The 18,727-nt window shown below is 39.3% G+C and overlaps 1 protein-coding gene across 3 annotated transcripts in view; it reads right to left on the bottom strand.

Moving 5' to 3' along the window:
- AFAP1 (actin filament associated protein 1) overlaps positions 1 to 18,727 on the bottom strand; it is a 129,659-nt gene that overhangs the window by 29,269 nt on the left and 81,663 nt on the right. For all 3 annotated transcript variants that reach the window (XM_050895449.1, XM_050895447.1, XM_050895448.1), the window contains exons 6-9: positions 16,785 to 16,964; positions 7,299 to 7,391; positions 5,640 to 5,724; positions 2,058 to 2,207 (exon numbers count right to left, since the gene is read on the bottom strand). In XM_050895449.1, the coding sequence (XP_050751406.1) occupies positions 2,058 to 2,207; positions 5,640 to 5,724; positions 7,299 to 7,391; positions 16,785 to 16,964 (508 nt within the window). The remainder of the gene's footprint in view (positions 1 to 2,057; positions 2,208 to 5,639; positions 5,725 to 7,298; positions 7,392 to 16,784; positions 16,965 to 18,727) is intronic.

Genomic DNA, 18,727 nt, shown 5'->3' with positions numbered 1-18,727 from the left:
AAAAGGAGGATGTGCACAATCCTCTGATTTTGGATCTTTGTGATGATCACACTCTCCAACTCTTCTCCCTCCTCCTGTAACAAAACCCTGTATAGCTGTGCATTATACTATAATCCCTACAAATGGAAAACCCTTCACGTGCAAGCCAGCTGGCTTGTTTTGGAGTGAGAGGCCTTTTTTTCAGACAGTACTTGTTTTTCCCCTCTGTTCCCAACACACCTCTCAGAAAAGCTCTTCCAAACCCTCCTACTTCAGCTGAACTAAGCAGGATCCCATGCTTTTCCTCCCACATATCCCTACTTAAACCTTCAACAGTTGACATGACCAAAATGCCTTGAGTGTGTTCCCAGTTGGGGCATTAGCACTTCAGCTTAGCCCAGGTGGTCAAAGACCATTGATGCTGTAGGGAAGAGCTTTGCCTTGACTCCAAGTGCAGGTGGGTTTTAGTTTCCACTCTAGTTGGGTGTCCCCTGCAGCCCTGCTGGGCTTTTCCCTTTGTTCATGGGAGGTAGAGCCTTCTAAAGTGTAAAAGCCTTCAACTATGGAGCAGCCTCCCAGAGGGCATTAAACTGAGCCAAATTTCGGGTGGTCAGAAACTCCTTCTGCAAAGACTTCCTGCAATGACCAAAGCCTAGACACTTACATATTTTCCTATAAAACCTGCAAGTGGTGTTGAGAAGAGCCAATGCAGGCAACAGTAATGGCTATATTTATGTCCATATCCAAAATAATGATAAAAATACTAGGAATTAGATTGTACAGTTGTGGTTAACGTCTCACATAATACAGAATAATCAACAGAGTATGAGACCCCGGAAGTTTGAGCTTTTATGGAAGCCAGATGCTTTGGACAATGCATCTGGCTGGACACAGCTTTTCCCAGCTGTTCTTTTGGTTGATAAATCACATCCGTACTTAGCTGATGTATAGACATATATACACACATTTATTTACTCAAAGATTGCTTATGTGAATGATTCTCAAAGTGTGGCTTGAGAGCCACCTGTGATCTATGAAGTTCTCGCTGGTGGTCCATGGATCTGCTTCTTTCACATTGGGCAAGCATCTATCACACTTCATGCACCGATGACTTCTGCCAACTGCTGCCTAATCACAGATTTCTGGGTTTCCCAAAGCCTTCCTAGTCAATTAAGGGGAAAAGGCAAATCCAAATTCAGAATGGGGTGCAACTGCTTCACAGCTTTCTTTCTATGGAAATTTTTTTTTGGAAGGCATTGGGAGAAGGGTGGGTTCAACCTTATTCACATATGGAAGTATTACTTAATACTGGAGCACCAAAAGGTAAACAGGAGAATGTAAATACATTGTATTGTTTGAAAATACCAGAGCTGTGAGTGCATCCAAGTGCATTGCACAAAGTCCTAAATTGTGAGCAAACATTAACAGCTAAGATACAAAACGTAAGCGTTTTCTGCATGCCTTTTTATATACTTCCTTTGTGCTGCCAAGCACTACAGCTGTCATATGGAGTGATCAACATTAGGAGTTAAAATAGCTTACTAGAAATTTGTTACTTCATTCAAGTTTTTCCCTGTATGTACCAGTTTAGGAATCCACAATTAAACTCAAATCACTTTGGCTGAGGCCAGTCAACTGCTGTCTTGATTGCTATCCCATAAAACCTCACCACAATCCATCATAAAAGACCTGATCCCTTCCCAAGAATTTTCTTCTAATTCCTGGCCTAAATTTATTTCATAGGCCAGCCTATATTCATTTTATATCCATTTGTTTGAAAACAGTTCTTGTTTCTTTCTGCTTTTTGTCCACACTTCTCTTCCCCCTCACCTTTGCAAAGAGCAATGATATTCCTTCTGAGCCTGTGCTACCTTTTTATTGAAAAAGTCAAGTTCTTTCAGTCTCTTTCCAAATGATAAGCTGTTGATTACTCCTCTTTCAGTCTGAGTGCATCCTTCTCATGTTGGGCGAAGAATTATAGCAGTAAAAGTAATTTTAGAGGAATTTCTAGGCTAGAAGTTTATAAAGTTTTAGTCGCAATGTGCATTTAAGACTCAAGGAAAAAAAAAATCACTTACCACATGTTGGAACATCTTCTTCAGCTGATGAGGTCTGTTCATCTGTTGATGGCTTTTTCTTTCCTAAACCAATGATCTTCGTTATTTTTTTCCCTGTTACTTTAGTCACAGTGCCCTTGGCTTCTGATTTTGAACTCTTTTTCCTCTTCACTATTAAGAAAGCAAAAGTGTGTATTTTAGCGTGTTTAAATTAACTAATGAATAGAGAGAACCTGAATAAAAATAGTTCAGACAAACAATCCTGTGCAAGATGAACATTTGTACAAAAGTTGCAGACTGCAATGAGGTAAACATTATATGCCCTCTCTAATGCAGATGGCTATAAATAACCTCTGTGCTATAAAAATCATGGCATTCAGAAGGATAAGAAATACAAAAAACAAGCTTCTAATTTAATTTAATCTAATCAAGCTGAAAGTCTCTTTCCACAGCAGTTGTCATCTAATTTATCAGTATCACTGAGGTACCTGCATATAAATTTAGCTCAGATACACAAGAGTAAAAATCCAGCCAGATGATTCTTCATTGTTCCTAAACATTTACCTCAAAATACTTCAACAATTAAGTACACAACAAAGACAGAATATGCTTGCCTAGCAAAAATACTCCTGCCATGTACAATTAGGTTAAGATATCTTATCACAATGGACCTTTTAGAAAGACAAGACTTATAAATTAACTACTAACAATGAAATTAATGGGATCAGTATAAGCATTCAATGGTTGGAAGTTGGCACTTTCTGTGATCATGAGGGCTCGGCAAGAAAAAGCTCTGCTGAAAAGAGGTATTTTGCTAACATCCAGTCTATGCTTCCATTAACTTAATACGATACTAGTAATACTACAGCTCTGTGCACTGAGGCATGTTGAGCTGCTGAACGTAACGTGGCAAGGACTATGCATATCATTTTTAAAAGTGCCTACCTAACTAAAATCCGAACAAATAATAAAAAAAAAAGTTTCTAAGATTAAACAGAATCAGAAAAAAAGACCTTTTACTTGCAAAACAGAACGAAATAAACTTTCAGAAATTGCATTCAGTGGCCTAATTTGGATTCCATCAGCAGAGCAAAAGTCTCTCTGCTAACTGATAAGGCAGCAAAAATATCCATCAACTTGCCCTGACACATGATTTTGATGAAAAATACATTTAGGATAGTTACTGATTGAGCTGCTGTAACTTTATCCCTGACATATCAATTCCCTTTGCAACAGGGAACATTTAGTGGTTAAGGACTTGTGTAAACTGAGGAAAAAAAGGACAAAATGTTCGTATGAGAAATGACTCTATGAATTGATGAACTGGGAAGAAGAATGCATGGAAAACAGAGAAGCAGTTTGGGACTCACAATGGGATAATTTATCATATTTAGTTTAATTGTTAGGAGTCATGGAACATTATTTAGAAATTGTATCTGTAGCCAAGACTGTACAAATCTTTCACCTGCTGCATGCGGTGCTGAGGGGGAAAGGCAGCTTTTCAGGTGCAGGTAGGTGTTCACCAGCAAACTCCAATACAGTGACGCACATGTGCAAGCAAAGGTCTAATTCTCTCTTCCTAAGGGAAGGGTGTTCACAACTTATATTGTGCTCTCTAAACATGCAATGAGCTCCCGTGTTCGAGGGAGAAAGGCCAACCATCCCATCTGCTCATGCCATGCCCTGCCTGAGGGACAACCCGAAGGCAGCACCTGCCTGCAGACAGGCTTCCAACCCACGCAGCGGCAGCTGATGACTGACTGTCACTGTTGAGTGGGGAGGAGATGAAAAGCATCAAGAAAAGCCAGAGACTGAGAAAAACTCATCTCTCTGAAACACAAGCCCAAAGGAATCATTCTCATGAGCATGAACAGACAGTGGAATAAGCCCATTTCAGTGTTTCTTGTTTTTCTGTCCTATCTTCCCTTCACACTGCTGTTTTACTCTCCTGCAGAACTGAGAGACAGCAGAAATAAGGCCTTCATGACTTAATCTTTTCGAGTCTAAAGAATACACAGATTGCTTGACTGCCAGTGATTTTTTTTCACAAAAGCCTTTTCTTTTCATTTCCTTCCCCACAGCAAAATGAGCAGCTGATTAAGAGCAGAGCAGAGGCTGGCCGGTGGGTGATGGCTGGAGATGACTGTTCTCCAGAGTCTCCCTTCCCACGTACTCCCTTAAGTGTTTCCTATCCATTGTTTAAAAAATAGTGTAACTTCATCCAGAATCCCTTAAAATGATGACAGGGATATTTCAATCTCCTTGCAGTCATTAATACTTATTATTTTTATTACTACATATTGAAGGTCACAATTTTCAAAAGCAACTGGTATTTTTAATTACCCTCCTTGAGACATCTAAGCTGGGCTGGTTTTCCAGCAGCGCATACTCCATCAGCATGCCTCCTGCGGGGCAGCTGAGCCACCAGGCACTTTTGGACATCATGGACAACACAGTTTTTGGATCACAGATGTTTCTCAGCAGGTTTCAGAGACTAAAACAGTACCGCGCTTTTTGAAAGCTTAGTAGAAGATTTTATAGGGTGAAATTTAACCATGAACCAAAACTTCTAGAAACCACAAAACCTGATGTTGTTCCATACTGTTGGGTATATCAGAGATCTGTATAGTCAGGAAGTGTTGGAAAACGACCCAGGGAGAAGATAAAGGAAATGAGTCAAAAGGCGAGACAGCGCTGGCACCAAGGCCAGTATTGACATTGGGCTCACTGCAGCTCACATTACCCTTCATCTTGACAGCTGCAGAAAAATGTCTTATCTAAACGATACCATTGCTACATGGCAAGTTAACTAAGTCACAGAATTTCTTCCGCTTTGGGGACGAGAGAAGGGGATGGGGAAGAGAGCATAGGGGTTGAGTGTTTTAGATATAACTCAGACAAAGTTCCCTCTAGGTTTGGGATTTGCCTTTGTTAGGTTATAAGGACTACAAAACATGCATGGCTCCAAAGCAGCATATGTAAAATTATATACGTATATGGTCACAAACCCACTGATATTACATGATTATATACACTTTAGTCTGTTAATATAAATAATCATACATGATAGTTTATATATATATATGTATCTGTGTATACACACACATATATAAACTGTGTATATACGTGTATACATACATATGTATGTATACATACACATATATATATAATACGCATGATTCTTTCTTTCTAGTATTCAATGATAGCTTTTTTGCTTAGAAGCTATACACCCACTATTTATGTTGCCACTATATGCTTACAGTTACTAAAAGCAACTGTTAGTTGCCTATAGTGGTCATCCAAGCTCTGAAAAACTGTACTTTTGAACACACAAAAGGCCAAGTCAAAATTTCTACATTCTGTTTCCTTGTGCCAATCATATTGATTTTACCTGCACAATAACATCAAATGCTTTCTGTTACTGCAAAATTTTAAGGATTCACTCTTGACATAATTCAGCTTTCAAGTTAAATTGAATCCCCATAAAAATATTCAAAAACTTTACTGCCTGTTTTTAAAAGACAAAAGCCAGGTATTTCACTACCTATCACTCCCTGTATGCACATATTATTTACACCAAGCATCTCTGGATCTGAGACGTACCTTGCTCTTTGCCATTGCACACGGTAGTGGTGCCATTTTCCACAGCACCCTCCCCATCTGAGCTTGGCCTCTCAAATGACAACTTCTGCAGGGGCAAAGAGATTAGTTGACATACAATGTTGGCACCTTCGCCAAATGAAGTGTCACGAGTCAATTTAAAAGTATGCTTACTACAAAATAAAACACATATTGCAAGTTCTCATCCACTTGGAAGACAAATAGAAGATGGTAAAAAATTCAGTTTTAGAGGCTTTAGAAAAGCACAGAAACCACAAAATAGGTCTATATTTGAAAGTGTAGTCAAAACAGTGAAATAATCATAATTCAATACCTCTTATTACACAACATATTTTTAATGAATTTCTAGACTCTAAATGTTGCTGTTTATTAATTTGCTAAGCAATGAACAATTACATGGATCAGATAAGAATAATTTTAAAATTATTTCTTTAAATAATGCTTCATATATGCATTTACAATTACAACTTATCAGAAAATAGTGCATTCCTACAAGGTGCTTCAATACTTTCAATATGTGCAAAAAAGAGGCTTTTGAAATAAATTTTTAGCACTGATTATTCTGTAATGGTTGTGTATGAGATATGGGATGAAGCAGTATAGAGCTTATGCCAGCACAGTTTTGGTAAAAACTTTACCAACATTACTCATGAGTGGTGAAGCCATGAAGAAGATACACAGATTATCACAAAGAGAAACGAATGAGAAGTTTTGCTATGCTTTTTTTATGATGGTATGCATTTTAGAAAACCACTATTTTATGACACTTTCAGTTACTTTGTTAATACCGTGCAGGTCTGTGCAAACATGCAAACACAACAGCTTTTGCCTCATGAAATCAGAAGGTCTGAACAGTCATGGAACATGCTTTGCTCTTAGCTTCCCAGGTGCAAAGCAACATACTACTGACAGTGGTGTCCTTCCACCATAGCAGTAGAACTGGCCATCAGGAATTTGGTGACAAAACCTTTGTCAGTGGGACTTTTAAGCAGGGCCTGCAGAGGGGTCTGCTCACATGGATGCCTTAACAGAGCAGGGGCTTAAATTGGTGCTGTAATGTACTGATCATTCAGGGCAGAGCTGCTCTCTTTCCTAATTCTTGCTCTCATATCCTGCTGAGTCAAGGCAGCAGAGACAACCACACGTGAATAGCCAAGTTTCTGTATTGAGGCACGAATGCTTGAAAGGGTCTGCCAAAACAGTGACCACAGCATGCCCAGGGAGCTCTTCAAGAACTAAATTCCCAAACATAAAAGACTTTCCCTTAAAACTTTTGTATAATCTTCAGCTATTCTTCCCTAAGCGTCACATCACTGCTTGCTCTTTGCACTTGACGGAGAGCGTGTCTGCATCACAGCACACATATCAGACCCGCTTAGTCTGCACCCTTCTAAATGGCTAAAGAGAAGCTGCTAATGGATATGAGCCAGTCTGCTGGTTGTTCGTGACCAAATGAATAGACATGGCAGAAGTCTTAACTCTGTAGGATGTGTGCACATATCCAAACAAACAAAGACAACACAGGGACTAATAGTCTAAAACACTAGCACAAGTCAGCAAGTATTTACATGCAGTGTCTAGCGGTGCCTCTTTAATAACCAATCATAAGGAATTTTGCATTCATCATTTTGATAACTTTACCTTTTCCAGCTCCGTCTTGTGTACTGGAGAACTAGACAACGGCCCATCGGAGTCTACAGCTCCCGTACAGTTGCTGCACACATCTTTTATAACCTTAGGAGACAAGGCAAAACTTATTAATTGTTCATTAAATACAAATCAGAGAAATTATATGTGAATGTGAAGGGAGATGGGAAGGAGAATCACACACACATTTACTAGGCTGGCAGGTGTCAGGCAGGCTGCCACTACAGCAACTTCTCCATGCTGCCTCCCTAAGTCATTTCATGTACGACCTGGAGGAGACATAATGTCTAGAGGTGGAAGGTTTTAGTTTCTAGACAAGCTAAGCTCCAAGGCTCTCCTGAGTAAAGAAACCAACAGCGCTGCTGATTTCCATGTGCTAGTTTTGCAATATGAACTCAGCTGACACCACAAAATTAATTTCATTACGATGACGAAAAAGTGGGATTAAATCCAAGGTCCTGCAAGTCAAAGGACAAGAGTTTGGCATTATACACTACCCAGCTGCTCTTTTTTTGGTATTGGAGAACTAATGAAGTGCTGATCGACTTAACAGTTAATACTGTGCAGTGGTATTTCGTGGCATTTTTGTATTATACTTGTACATTGACATAAAGGTATAGGTCAAAGTAATTGTAAATGTGTTTGTAGGTAATGGGAATGGCACTGTCTGCTTTTAAAAAGTTAAAGAAAAATCCAGAACCTGGAATTCACTGAGATTTTGATAGAATTTGAAGAACTTAAAAACCTGAAACTATATAAATGTAAAAATACGTGATGAGTAAAGACAGTTGATGATTCCCCATGGACATAATTAAGTTTTTTATCTCTCGTGAGGTTACCACCAGCCCATTATCAGTCTGAAATTGCTTCTGCTGATGAGAACAGGTCCCAACTCTCCATCCAGACTCATGCCGAGAGGGTGCTGAGCTCTACACTGCTGATTACAGCCATGCAGCCACACAAGGACGGCAGAGCCAAGCGAGCTAAGAAAGAAAGGCATCCTACTCTGCTGGAAGCATTATTGCTAGATATGCAAACTCTCCCCTTTACATGTACATATACGTGTTTGCATATCCAGCTCCTCCCTTTACACTGTTTACAGCAAGCCTGGCTGGCAGAGAGGAGGTTCTGGCCTGAGAACTCCTAGTTCCAGGGAAAACAGCAATTAGTTAACTGTCAAAATCCATCCTTTCAAGGAGAGGAAAAGCAAAACAACAAACAACGTCTTTTTAGTTCCGAACTGAACGACTTTGATGTGGAAACTATTAAAAGAGCTAAAGATGGCACCAAACAGTCCTTTCACAGCACTGAAGTTCCTTTTAAGGGTGAAGTTAAACAAATCAAATGTTTATGGGCTTACAAAGACCCTATTGCTACCAGTCATGAACACATCATAAATTACGGGCATTATATGCCATAAAGAAAGAAAGAGCACCAGCCCCATTTTACAGATAGAGAACTCAGGAACAAAAGAAAGATTAAATCACTCACTCAACGTCACATAAAAAATCTAAGCAGAGCAGGGAAATGAACCTACACTTTTATTTCTGAGCTACTATCTTAAAACACTTCAGCATCCTTTCTTGACTGTCTGAACTTCCCTATATCTTGTCCCAGAAACATAAGCACAGTATTTCATGGCACTTGGCATCCTTTGTAACAGAAAATTGACATATATCTGTTGCAGAACATTTGCACCTCAGACTTAAACGTAGCCCTAAATTCCCCAAAATCATAAGAATTTTTTTTATATGTGTCATTTTATTTTCAGTTGCTGGTTCTCAGTACGATGTAAATACACTGCTGTTTTCTTTCTAGAGAAATGTGACCGTACAGTTTCTGGGAACATTCATTTCTGTCTCCTGCATGACCCTAATTCAATGGCTCATGTTTTCAGCATCTGCTCACACCACACAGTTAGTTAATTTTGGCAAAGGCAGATAGTAATGGGAGTTACAGACAGAACAGAGGGAAATGATTTGGCAGCACTAACTGAATAGTATGTGCAAAGTCATGCACTCAAGTAAATCCGGTTCTTATCATACCTCACATATTTAAGGAGAAGTTAAAGTGTTTAATTGGGTTGTAATTAAATTTTGATTAAAAAAATGACACACTATCAAATGGAAGTTTGTGGCAAGATCTGAAGTAAATGCATATTCAAGGATCCAACACTTCATTTGGGCTCAAGGCGTTCACTGGCAGAGACTTGCTCATCACCTTCTATGTCCAATATAATTGTGTTCGATGCACAGCATAAAACTCATACTTCTACAGCTCACCAGGATGAAATGCCTTTAATATATAATGGTTGCCTGGATGCACTCTCCATAATTACGTTTGCAGACAGCTGCCATTATAAATGTGGTTTTCACATGCTTATAGCTTTAACTCAAAATTTTAAGGATAAAACATTCCATCAGTGTTGCCAACTTGCATAATTTCAATCACAAGACTCAGAGTTCTTGTCAATTTTTTCTATGTTCCATCTCCTGGAGTCATATGAAAACAAAAGATCACTATTTTCATAAAAAATAGTTGTGATTGAGAGTGGGGAAAGGAGGTCAGCAAACTTTTATCCATTGCACTGAAATGTGTGAAAATGTGAATAAATGTATCTCAATGGCTCCAAAACTAGAAAGCAAATAAAAGGCATCCTCAAATGTGTTATTTTTAATAAAATAATCTGGAAGGCTATACTGAGAATACTTTGTAATGGCGCATACTCCGTTAATAGTTTAAGTTTTCTCACACATTAGAAAAGGGAAATAATTCTCTTTTTCTCCCCACAAATGCCTTTGTACATTACATATAGACACACACACGGTGGTCTGCCAGGAAAATCAAACTGAGGTCATGAACAGACTAAATATTCAAATACTTAAAATATATGAGCAAATGTAATCAGAAAACTGAAGACCTTTCATTTCTTTGGATAGCCTCAAAACTAAATACATTTAAAATAATATTCTGTTATTCCATCACAAGAATTTTAAATACCACAATTACCACTACAATGTTACAATTAGCAGACTTCAGAACTGCCTCTTTCAAATGCAGACCTGGAAAAACCTTGTGCAGCCTGAACTATATTATTATTCCTTATTTATGTTATAGAACGGTCTTGAATCCCCAGCCAGATCAGGATATACATCAGTGTATCGCATTGAGTGCAGTGACATGAGGAACAGAGGGGAAATATTTGCAGGTAGAAAGCTGGAAAGATTCCCTGCCCTGAGCCATTGACAATGACGGGTGAAGTCAGTGGAATTTCTGCCACATGGTGTGTCTGGAATATTTCTCTCTTTAAAACTATCTTACTACACAAGCACTAATATTTACTATAAATCCTTCATACCTGCACTCACCTACAAATTTCTGTAATTCTTGTATCTTATTTTAAATGACACACCAGGACTAGAGGCAAAATACTTGCCCTACATTTATTCTTTCTACATGCAAAGTCAGAAGAATCAAATCAGATTTTTCCAACTGCCTTCAAAGATCTGAAGCCTTCAAAGGCTTCAGATAAAAAGCACGGGCTATGCAGTAAAACCAGAAAGCCAGCTGCTTGCCAGCCAGACCCTGCCAAACAGAAACCCAACAAATTCCGAGTAACAGTACTAAATTTGTACATGGTTCCTTGTGGTTGATCTTTTTGGGACCCGATAAGGAAGAAGACTGAAAGTTGTCCTGCGTTTGAGGAGCTTGCAGACCTCTCTCCTGGTGGATACCATGGGATGAGTTCAGGCTACAGGTTGTGCTTACCACAGGGATGTGATTACAGCATCTTGTCTCGTCTTGTGTTCTCATGAAACTCACAGGAGAAGCTCACACTTTTAATATGATCGAGTTCAAAAGCGATTAGGGAGAAAGCTGATGGCCTGACTGCACATTTGCTTCACTTCTGTACGTAACCAGGGTAGAAATCCATCCAGCCAACCCACCCCCTCATCCCCATCTACCCACGTGTTTCACAAATACAGGAATTGCTAGAAATGGGACGGGCTGTATCCCCTGTTTCTGCTGCTTAACTCTGAAGATAGGAATATGGTAAAGCTGAAATCTGCTTATGCACAACACAGCAGAGGGAAAAGAGTTTGGCTGCAGACGTAACTCAGTATTTTTCATTCCTGAAACACTCCTTTTTCAGTGCTGGAGGAGTACTGACTTTCTGGGACTCTTTGTCATTTTGGCATAACTAAATTCTCATTTTCTCTCTCTTTTGGACCTTTACACACTACATACGTTAGTGTCAATTACCTCCTCCTTAAGAGAGCACCAAAACTCTCTTAGCATTTTGCAGAGAAGAAATGCCCCAAGGAGTTTACCGAGATAAATTAGAGGAAAAGCAGAAATTATTCACACCATAGCCTATGCTTTAATTCTCAAAAAGAACCTCCCTTTTACCTTCTGTACTGGAAAACATCATTCTCAAGCATCCCCTAGCCTGAAAAGATTCATCTTTTTCCCTTATTGCCATTTGTCTGAGCAAAGCGGGGATGAGATTCTGGCAGACTAGCAGCCAGCAAGCCTATCTTTAGTGCCTGTATATCCCCTTAAAAATACTTTTCTGACATATTCAACCAAGACAACCCCTGTATCATTTCTCCTGCGTTATTACCATGCCGTCTATTGCCATATATGGCCACTGGATCAGGCAGAGCCCAGGGAAGGAGGCGCTGGGTGGCTGGGGAGTGTGGCTGGAAGCATTGCTGCTGGAAGGGCAGAGGTACCCTGTGCAAGGGGAGCAGCATCCCCAGCCCAGGCAGTGCGGAGACTGCACTTTAGGCCGTAAATCTGAGCTAGGTATGATTTAAATAAATTTCCATCCAAAGCTGCGAGTAGGAGAAAGGAGGAATACTATCTAGTGGTGAAAGCAGGGGACCAAGTCTCAGCCCTCCTGGGTTCTGCTCCGAGATCTGCTACAGCCTGTATTTGTGATTTTAGCCAGGAACCTAGAGAAAACTTACCCCCTGAGAAAATAAGCAAATAGGATGTTTGTGGTTCTGTATTCATTGGTAGTTTTTGTTTTTTTAAATTTACATATGCATCTGTTTTTTTAAGTAACGTATTGTTTTCCATGGTGCCGGTCACACACACACACACTCTGGTTCAGAGCCAAGCTGGGGTTCTCTGGCTCTGTCAAAGCACGCTGGCAGCAGTCCTGCAGGCTGCTCAAAGCTCTCACATGCAGCTCGGTCCATCATGTCTCCAGGTTAGGCCCTAAATAGCTCTTACGCAAACATACTGACTTTGCTGTGATTTGAACCGAGGCAGCTAACACCATCTCTTTGAGACAATAGGGGCGTAAGTCCTGGGAGGTTTAATTTAGTTTGCAAAGCCTTCACTGCTGGTGATGATATGCAGTGGAGAAAGAACCCAGCCCGACTGTCTTGGGACACAGTATGTTCCTGAAGTTACTTATAAACTAACAAACGCTATATGGAAATCACTTGTACCGAGTATGCATCCCCAAACACACTTTTTCCAGTCAGTTTTAAGGCATGATCATTCAGCGCTTGACTCTACTCAGCTACAAAATGGAGATAATAACCTCTTTGGGGAACATTACTTAAGCCAAGAAAGTAATGTTTGAAGTGTTTTGAGATCTCTAGCTGGAAATTCCCATAGAAAGTAAAACCAGCCACACAATGTTTACAGTTACAAGCTCAGTTTTGTGCTGATTTAAACTGGTAAAAGAAGAGCTCTGTCAGTAGTTTATTCTTCAGTAAAACTCAGTCCACATTAAGATCGGAGCCCAGAAGTTACTTGACTCCCTTCACTAAGCTCAGGGCAGTGAAAAAAACAGATGTTTTCAAAGACTTTTATGAGAGACAACACGCAGTTATCAGAGATGGAAACTGGGTAGGACAACCGGATTAAGAGCCCTATGAAGACTGTTGCAGGGTCTTTGGATGACTGGATACAGTCGCAACCTTGATTTTCTTCTCTCTTCAGGGCAAAAAATCCCTCTTATTACAGCAAGTTCAGAACTGACTGAACATTGTCAAAATGATAGATGCAGAAATGTCTACTTATGCCTGAAAGATTCACTGCTCAATTACAGACCCTCAACTGAAGAGATTGCTGCAAAATGGCTGCACACCGTAAAATGAAGAAAAGTTAACAAAGGGTGCCTAACGTTACGGAAAAATGAAAATCAAGGCCAGTACTCCAAAATGATAGATTACCTCTCATGCATGATAAATCAGAAATACATTTTTGCAGGAGGCAATGCTAAGAGGAAGAGAAGGCCTTGGGACCAGAAACCATGACCATTTTCTTCTTCTACTGGTCTTCTACAAGAAGCTACTTCAGAACTTAATTTCTTTGGCATCCATGTATTTTTAATATTAAGAGCAGTTTTCTGTGGCCGAGTCTGAAGGTCCTGCACACAGAACACATTCATCTGTGTGAATTAAGCCTCTAAACAAGCATCTTCTTGTAATGTCATGTTCTTAGTAGTCCCTTTATTTTTAATGTAGCATTTCCCAGAGATGCTGACAAGTAAGTGTAGTTTCACCAGTCCGTTGGATGTGCTGAGACAAACAGGCAGATTTAAGACCTTACATGACCACAAATGCACAAAAGTGCACAGAGATGCACATATACTCAAGCACGCATGGAAAAAGCTCATTTTTGAGTCAGAGTGTGTAACTGCACACATTTTTTCATGTACATTTTTGTGGGAACATTTTAGGACTCAAGTCTGGAAAATTCCACCACTTTATGTTGCCCACCATATTACTGCTATGATCTCAGCTCTAGCCTGAATTTATACTAGTTAACGCTCCTTGCTCTGAAATCTTGACAGGCTCTTTGGTGACATCAGCTATCTTTTTTTCATCAAGCATTTGTTAGCTGGTAAAACTGAAACTCCTTTTGTGGTTTCCAGTCTAGACTTCAATTTGCACTAGGTTTATCAGCTGGGGTTTTTTGGTGTCATCTTTACAAAAAAGGTCTAAAATATTCTGTGTTTATTTTGCACTTGTCTTCCAATAGATACTTTAAAATTATTTGCTTAACATATTTTATACTGATTACATCTGACAAAAAAAAATCATCTAGTTTAGCTTTCATGGGAAAATCTGGCCTCCAAAGCCATTTTGAGCTTTTCAGGCTCAAGAGTAAAGCTTTAATTTGACACTTACATATGAATTCATGAGAACCCATTGTTCCTGAGTAATAACCTGGCTCCACTGGCACGTATTGGTATGGCATCTTTGACAGAGAAGGCATCTTATGATTTAAAAATGTGGTTGCAGAGACCATTCTCATTGTCAATCTCTGAATCTGCCCATTTTATTAACTACAGAAATCACACATAGGTGACAGAGTGCTGGGGAGGACCCTGGCCCTCTGAGTGACAGGCAGGGAAAGCTCAAACTGCTGCTCCCAAGACAAAGCAGTGATCTCCTTCTCAGTATAGAAACTTCCCACACAAAGCCACACATGATTTTCAGAAGCTCATTTTAAGTAAGGCTTGAATGAGCAAAAAATAATTGTTTTCGTAATAATAAAAAAACCCCTTAAATTTTGCTACATTTTTAAAAATACAAACCCCAATGCTTTTTTTCTCAAAAAGCTATACTTCTTCTTGAAAACACTGGAGCTGTTGCAAGAGCTGCACAGACCATTTTTGGTTAGCTGTTGGATAGGCAATTCGTACTGCACAGAACAGAGTGCTGCAGCAGAGCTGAGGACGTGGAAGCTGAGTGTACAGTAGCGCTGCCATGTACTTGAAAGAGTTTTTATTAATAGAGACCTTTGCAGCATGAAGGAGCTAAATAAAATGCTGTCAGACTGTCTCCAAACGCTTTGCAGATAACTTACTGTCCGGCTATTCACCCTCGGCACACACAACTTTGTTAACATGCAACTGTACAAAATATATATTTTTTTTTTCCCCCCTAAAGTAGCAGGAATGCATCTGGGATATGGAAAAATCTAGCACTGCTCTATCTGCCTGTGTGGGGAATCCTTTATGTACAATTTAAAAAAAAAAAAAGAGAACAATTTTTATGAAAGAAAGTCTGATAAATGCCAATGAATTCAGCATTACTAAACCCAAGTTTAGAACAACACAGGAAATAATGGTGCAGTTACTATGATCTAATTACAGTGGAATTCCCTTGGAAAAGAATATGACTTATGAATTGCTTTTCATTCCAATCAGTGTTTTTGAAAGTCTAGGTGAGTTAGTGGGATACTTGGACGGTGCTAGATTTTAAAACTTAAAACAAGATACTGATGTTAGAAGAAGCCTAACAAATACACGGCTGTGATTAGTTTCTATTAAAAAGACAATAGAAAGTGCATTTTCTAAGCTAAGATACAAACTCGCAGTCAAAACCAAACACACACACACGCACACTGCAAACCCCCAAAAGGTATATTCAAATAATGCAAAATAGGAAATTACAGATTAATTTACCATTTAGTAAATTAGCCCACAGCAGAACTCATACCTCTTAAGGTGCATTTTATCTCTCCCTCTTCTGCAGAAAAACTATCTGGCATCAGGAAATTCCTATGTGTTTAATTTGATTGTATTTGGAAAAATACAAATTATTCTTAGAAAAATAAGTACCATATAAGGTTAGATCAGAGCACAGCATGGAGAATGCCTGATGAGTCTTATGCATTCAGACTTTTACAAGCATTTAAAGGCTGGATTTCAAGGTCTTAAAACAAGCTACTGAAACTGCAGTGATAGTTTCCCACATTACTTCACTGACCTCCACATTTGAGACCAGCACTAGTAATCTGGTTAGGATCTAAAACTACAGCCCTTGCGCTGGGACTTTCCACATTTGCAGACACTGAACAGAAAGGAGTGGAAGATGACAACATCCCCTTTCTCAGAAGTCTGCATTCCCATAACAAACCATAACAGATGATATGCTGCTAAACCAGGATTAGCAAACTTGAATTGACTTCAGGAAGCTGAAGGATTTTTCTCCATCCAGAGCAATTCAAACAGGTATCTCCTCAGAGATCCTTCTTTTTAAAAAGGTGCCTGTGATGTTGGTATCCCAATTTTTGCAGGGTAGCCTATGGCAGCTATGCATATACGCCACTCCAAAAACCAACCTGGGTGCCAGCCCCTTCCACCTTATGGAATTTGAACCTTCAGCTCACTACCAGTGTGCCCTGACCACCAAAGCTTTCTGGAAAATGAGCTGGAGATGAAGATGGAAGGGAATTTGCCACCTCTCCTCTTGGTGCCAGATTATTGTGCAATTAGCAGTGAAAACCATATGCAGCAGCTGTGTCATACTGAGCTGCTGGTTGCCCAAGGAGTTGCTTCGAGGCCTGAACATTAAGTCTGTATTTCTGCAGTTCCAAATTAGATGGGATTTAAGCAGTCTGGATTTGCCTGAAAGTTGCTGTCTATCTCAGTTTTTAACAGCAACTGAGCATGCAATGGAAGCACTTTGTGGGTGGAAAAGCTCCTCATCAGAAATCTCCCCTTACCTTTAGCCACTGTTCCGCCTGCTCTTTGCTCTGCACTGCCAGAACCAGGGCATCTGCTCCTTGGTGTGAGATTTTCAGCTCATGCTTCTTCTTTTTGCTGTCTTTGGGAATGTACGTGATACTGCAGTCATTCAGGAGCAGCTCCATCTGGGGCTGCTGGTCCTTGGAACTTTTGTAACACTAAATAAATGTAAGGAAAGTTCAAAAGTTAGGTATCACCTTTCTGAACCTTGGGGGAAAGCTGTTATTATATAGAAGTGTTATTTTCTATTTTTTAATATTTTTCACGCACCCCTTTTTACCACATATCACAGAGTTCAGCCAACGCCAACTTTGCATTTCTCTTTCTCATCCCCTCTGTAAAGCAAAATTACTTCCAGACTGACATTAACAGATCTCTTTTATTGCAGGACAGGTACAAATATGGAGAGCATTAAGCTTCTCTGTGTTATCCTTATGACTCAACCTTGACCTTGATCAGGTAGGAAGAGGGTGATTTAGGATATCTGTTCACATGCAGCAGGAGAATAAACTTGTACAGTTAACCACTTTAAAGCCCAGATGTTTACCCGCCGTCCAGCGACAGCCCAGCATATCAAGGCAAATCTACATCAGTCCCTACACGCTGCAGTTGCAAAGACACTGGCACATGCCTTACTCAGCTGTTCTTTTTCTTGAGATAAGTAAAGTAAATCGTCACAGTGTGGAAAGGGGGCAAAGTCCTACTTTTTCAGCTAATACAGTTTAATAGCCACGGCACAAAACTGCATAAATCTCCATGTTAGTCTACTTTGTAAGCTCCTGGCTAAAACCGTATGATTTACGTGATGTTTTTTTCCCTCATTAGTAAATGCTGTCAATGAACAGCCATTTCATGCTGGATCACTGATGACCTGCTCTGTGTCTGAACCGGTGATCTAAAGATGAAGGATTCCACATTACAGCACTTGTCCTATAGACCCAGTCCCTATTCCCACCTTCCATCACATCAGTACAGCTGCGGTTCCTAAAGCTGTCATAGTGCCAGACTACAGAACAACATTTAACTGTGTATATGAATGTCCAGTTATTTTATATACTTATGTAAATTGGGCTCTCACTCATACAAATAAGCACGAAGGCTAAAAATGTATCTAATAATAAAGAGGTATCTGATAATAAAGACTGTATCTGCTAATAAAGAAGACTAATTAGTATATGCATACATAGAATAGCTGAGTATAAATGTGAACAGAGAAAAGCAGATGAACTTTTGCATGTCTGCAGCAGTATTCATGTCATGATGGAACTGTCAGGAAGACAGTAGCTGTTAAAAATATGTTATAAACACTACAACTTAGGCTGAGCAAATACAGCCACTCTAAACCAGCCTCTGCAAATCACTCATAATCCTCCTTCCCTCTCCAAAGCCCATTAACAAAGTTTCTCTAGCTTGGTCACAGATTTTAAGTTTGTAACATTAAAAAAAATTTAAGTTTTCAAGCTATGAAATCTTGAAAACATACAACAACTTTAAGGAGTAATAAACAGCATATAATTCCCTTTATATTAATTTAAATATTTTATTTATAATTATACATTACTAAACCTGAAGTATTTATATATTAAAGGATTTTAAGTGAAAAACAATTCCCTACTAAAAGTTATTTCTAGTGTCTAATTCTAATTAAAATATTTTGGTTTTATGATGACAGCTGCATTTATAACACAAGCAATTACTAATCCCTAAGAACATATATTTGTTTTACTTGCATATCTCATAAGTTAAATGTCTAAGTCCTCCTTCAAACAATAAACCAATCTTGTGTAACTTGGTCGTTAGACTCCCATTGTGATTTTTATTTTCTTAATCCCCATTACAGAATTACTGAAAGACAATCCCTATAAGGAAAAAAAAAGCTTTTCAGACCACACATGTGGCTAAAGAAAATGAAAATAGAAAT

This window comes from Gymnogyps californianus, chromosome 4, assembly GCF_018139145.2.
Source record: "Gymnogyps californianus isolate 813 chromosome 4, ASM1813914v2, whole genome shotgun sequence".
Classification (NCBI taxonomy): Eukaryota; Metazoa; Chordata; class Aves; order Accipitriformes; family Cathartidae; genus Gymnogyps; species Gymnogyps californianus.
The sequence above is the reverse complement of the archived record's forward strand: the minus strand, read 5'-3'. Positions and strand labels throughout refer to the sequence as shown.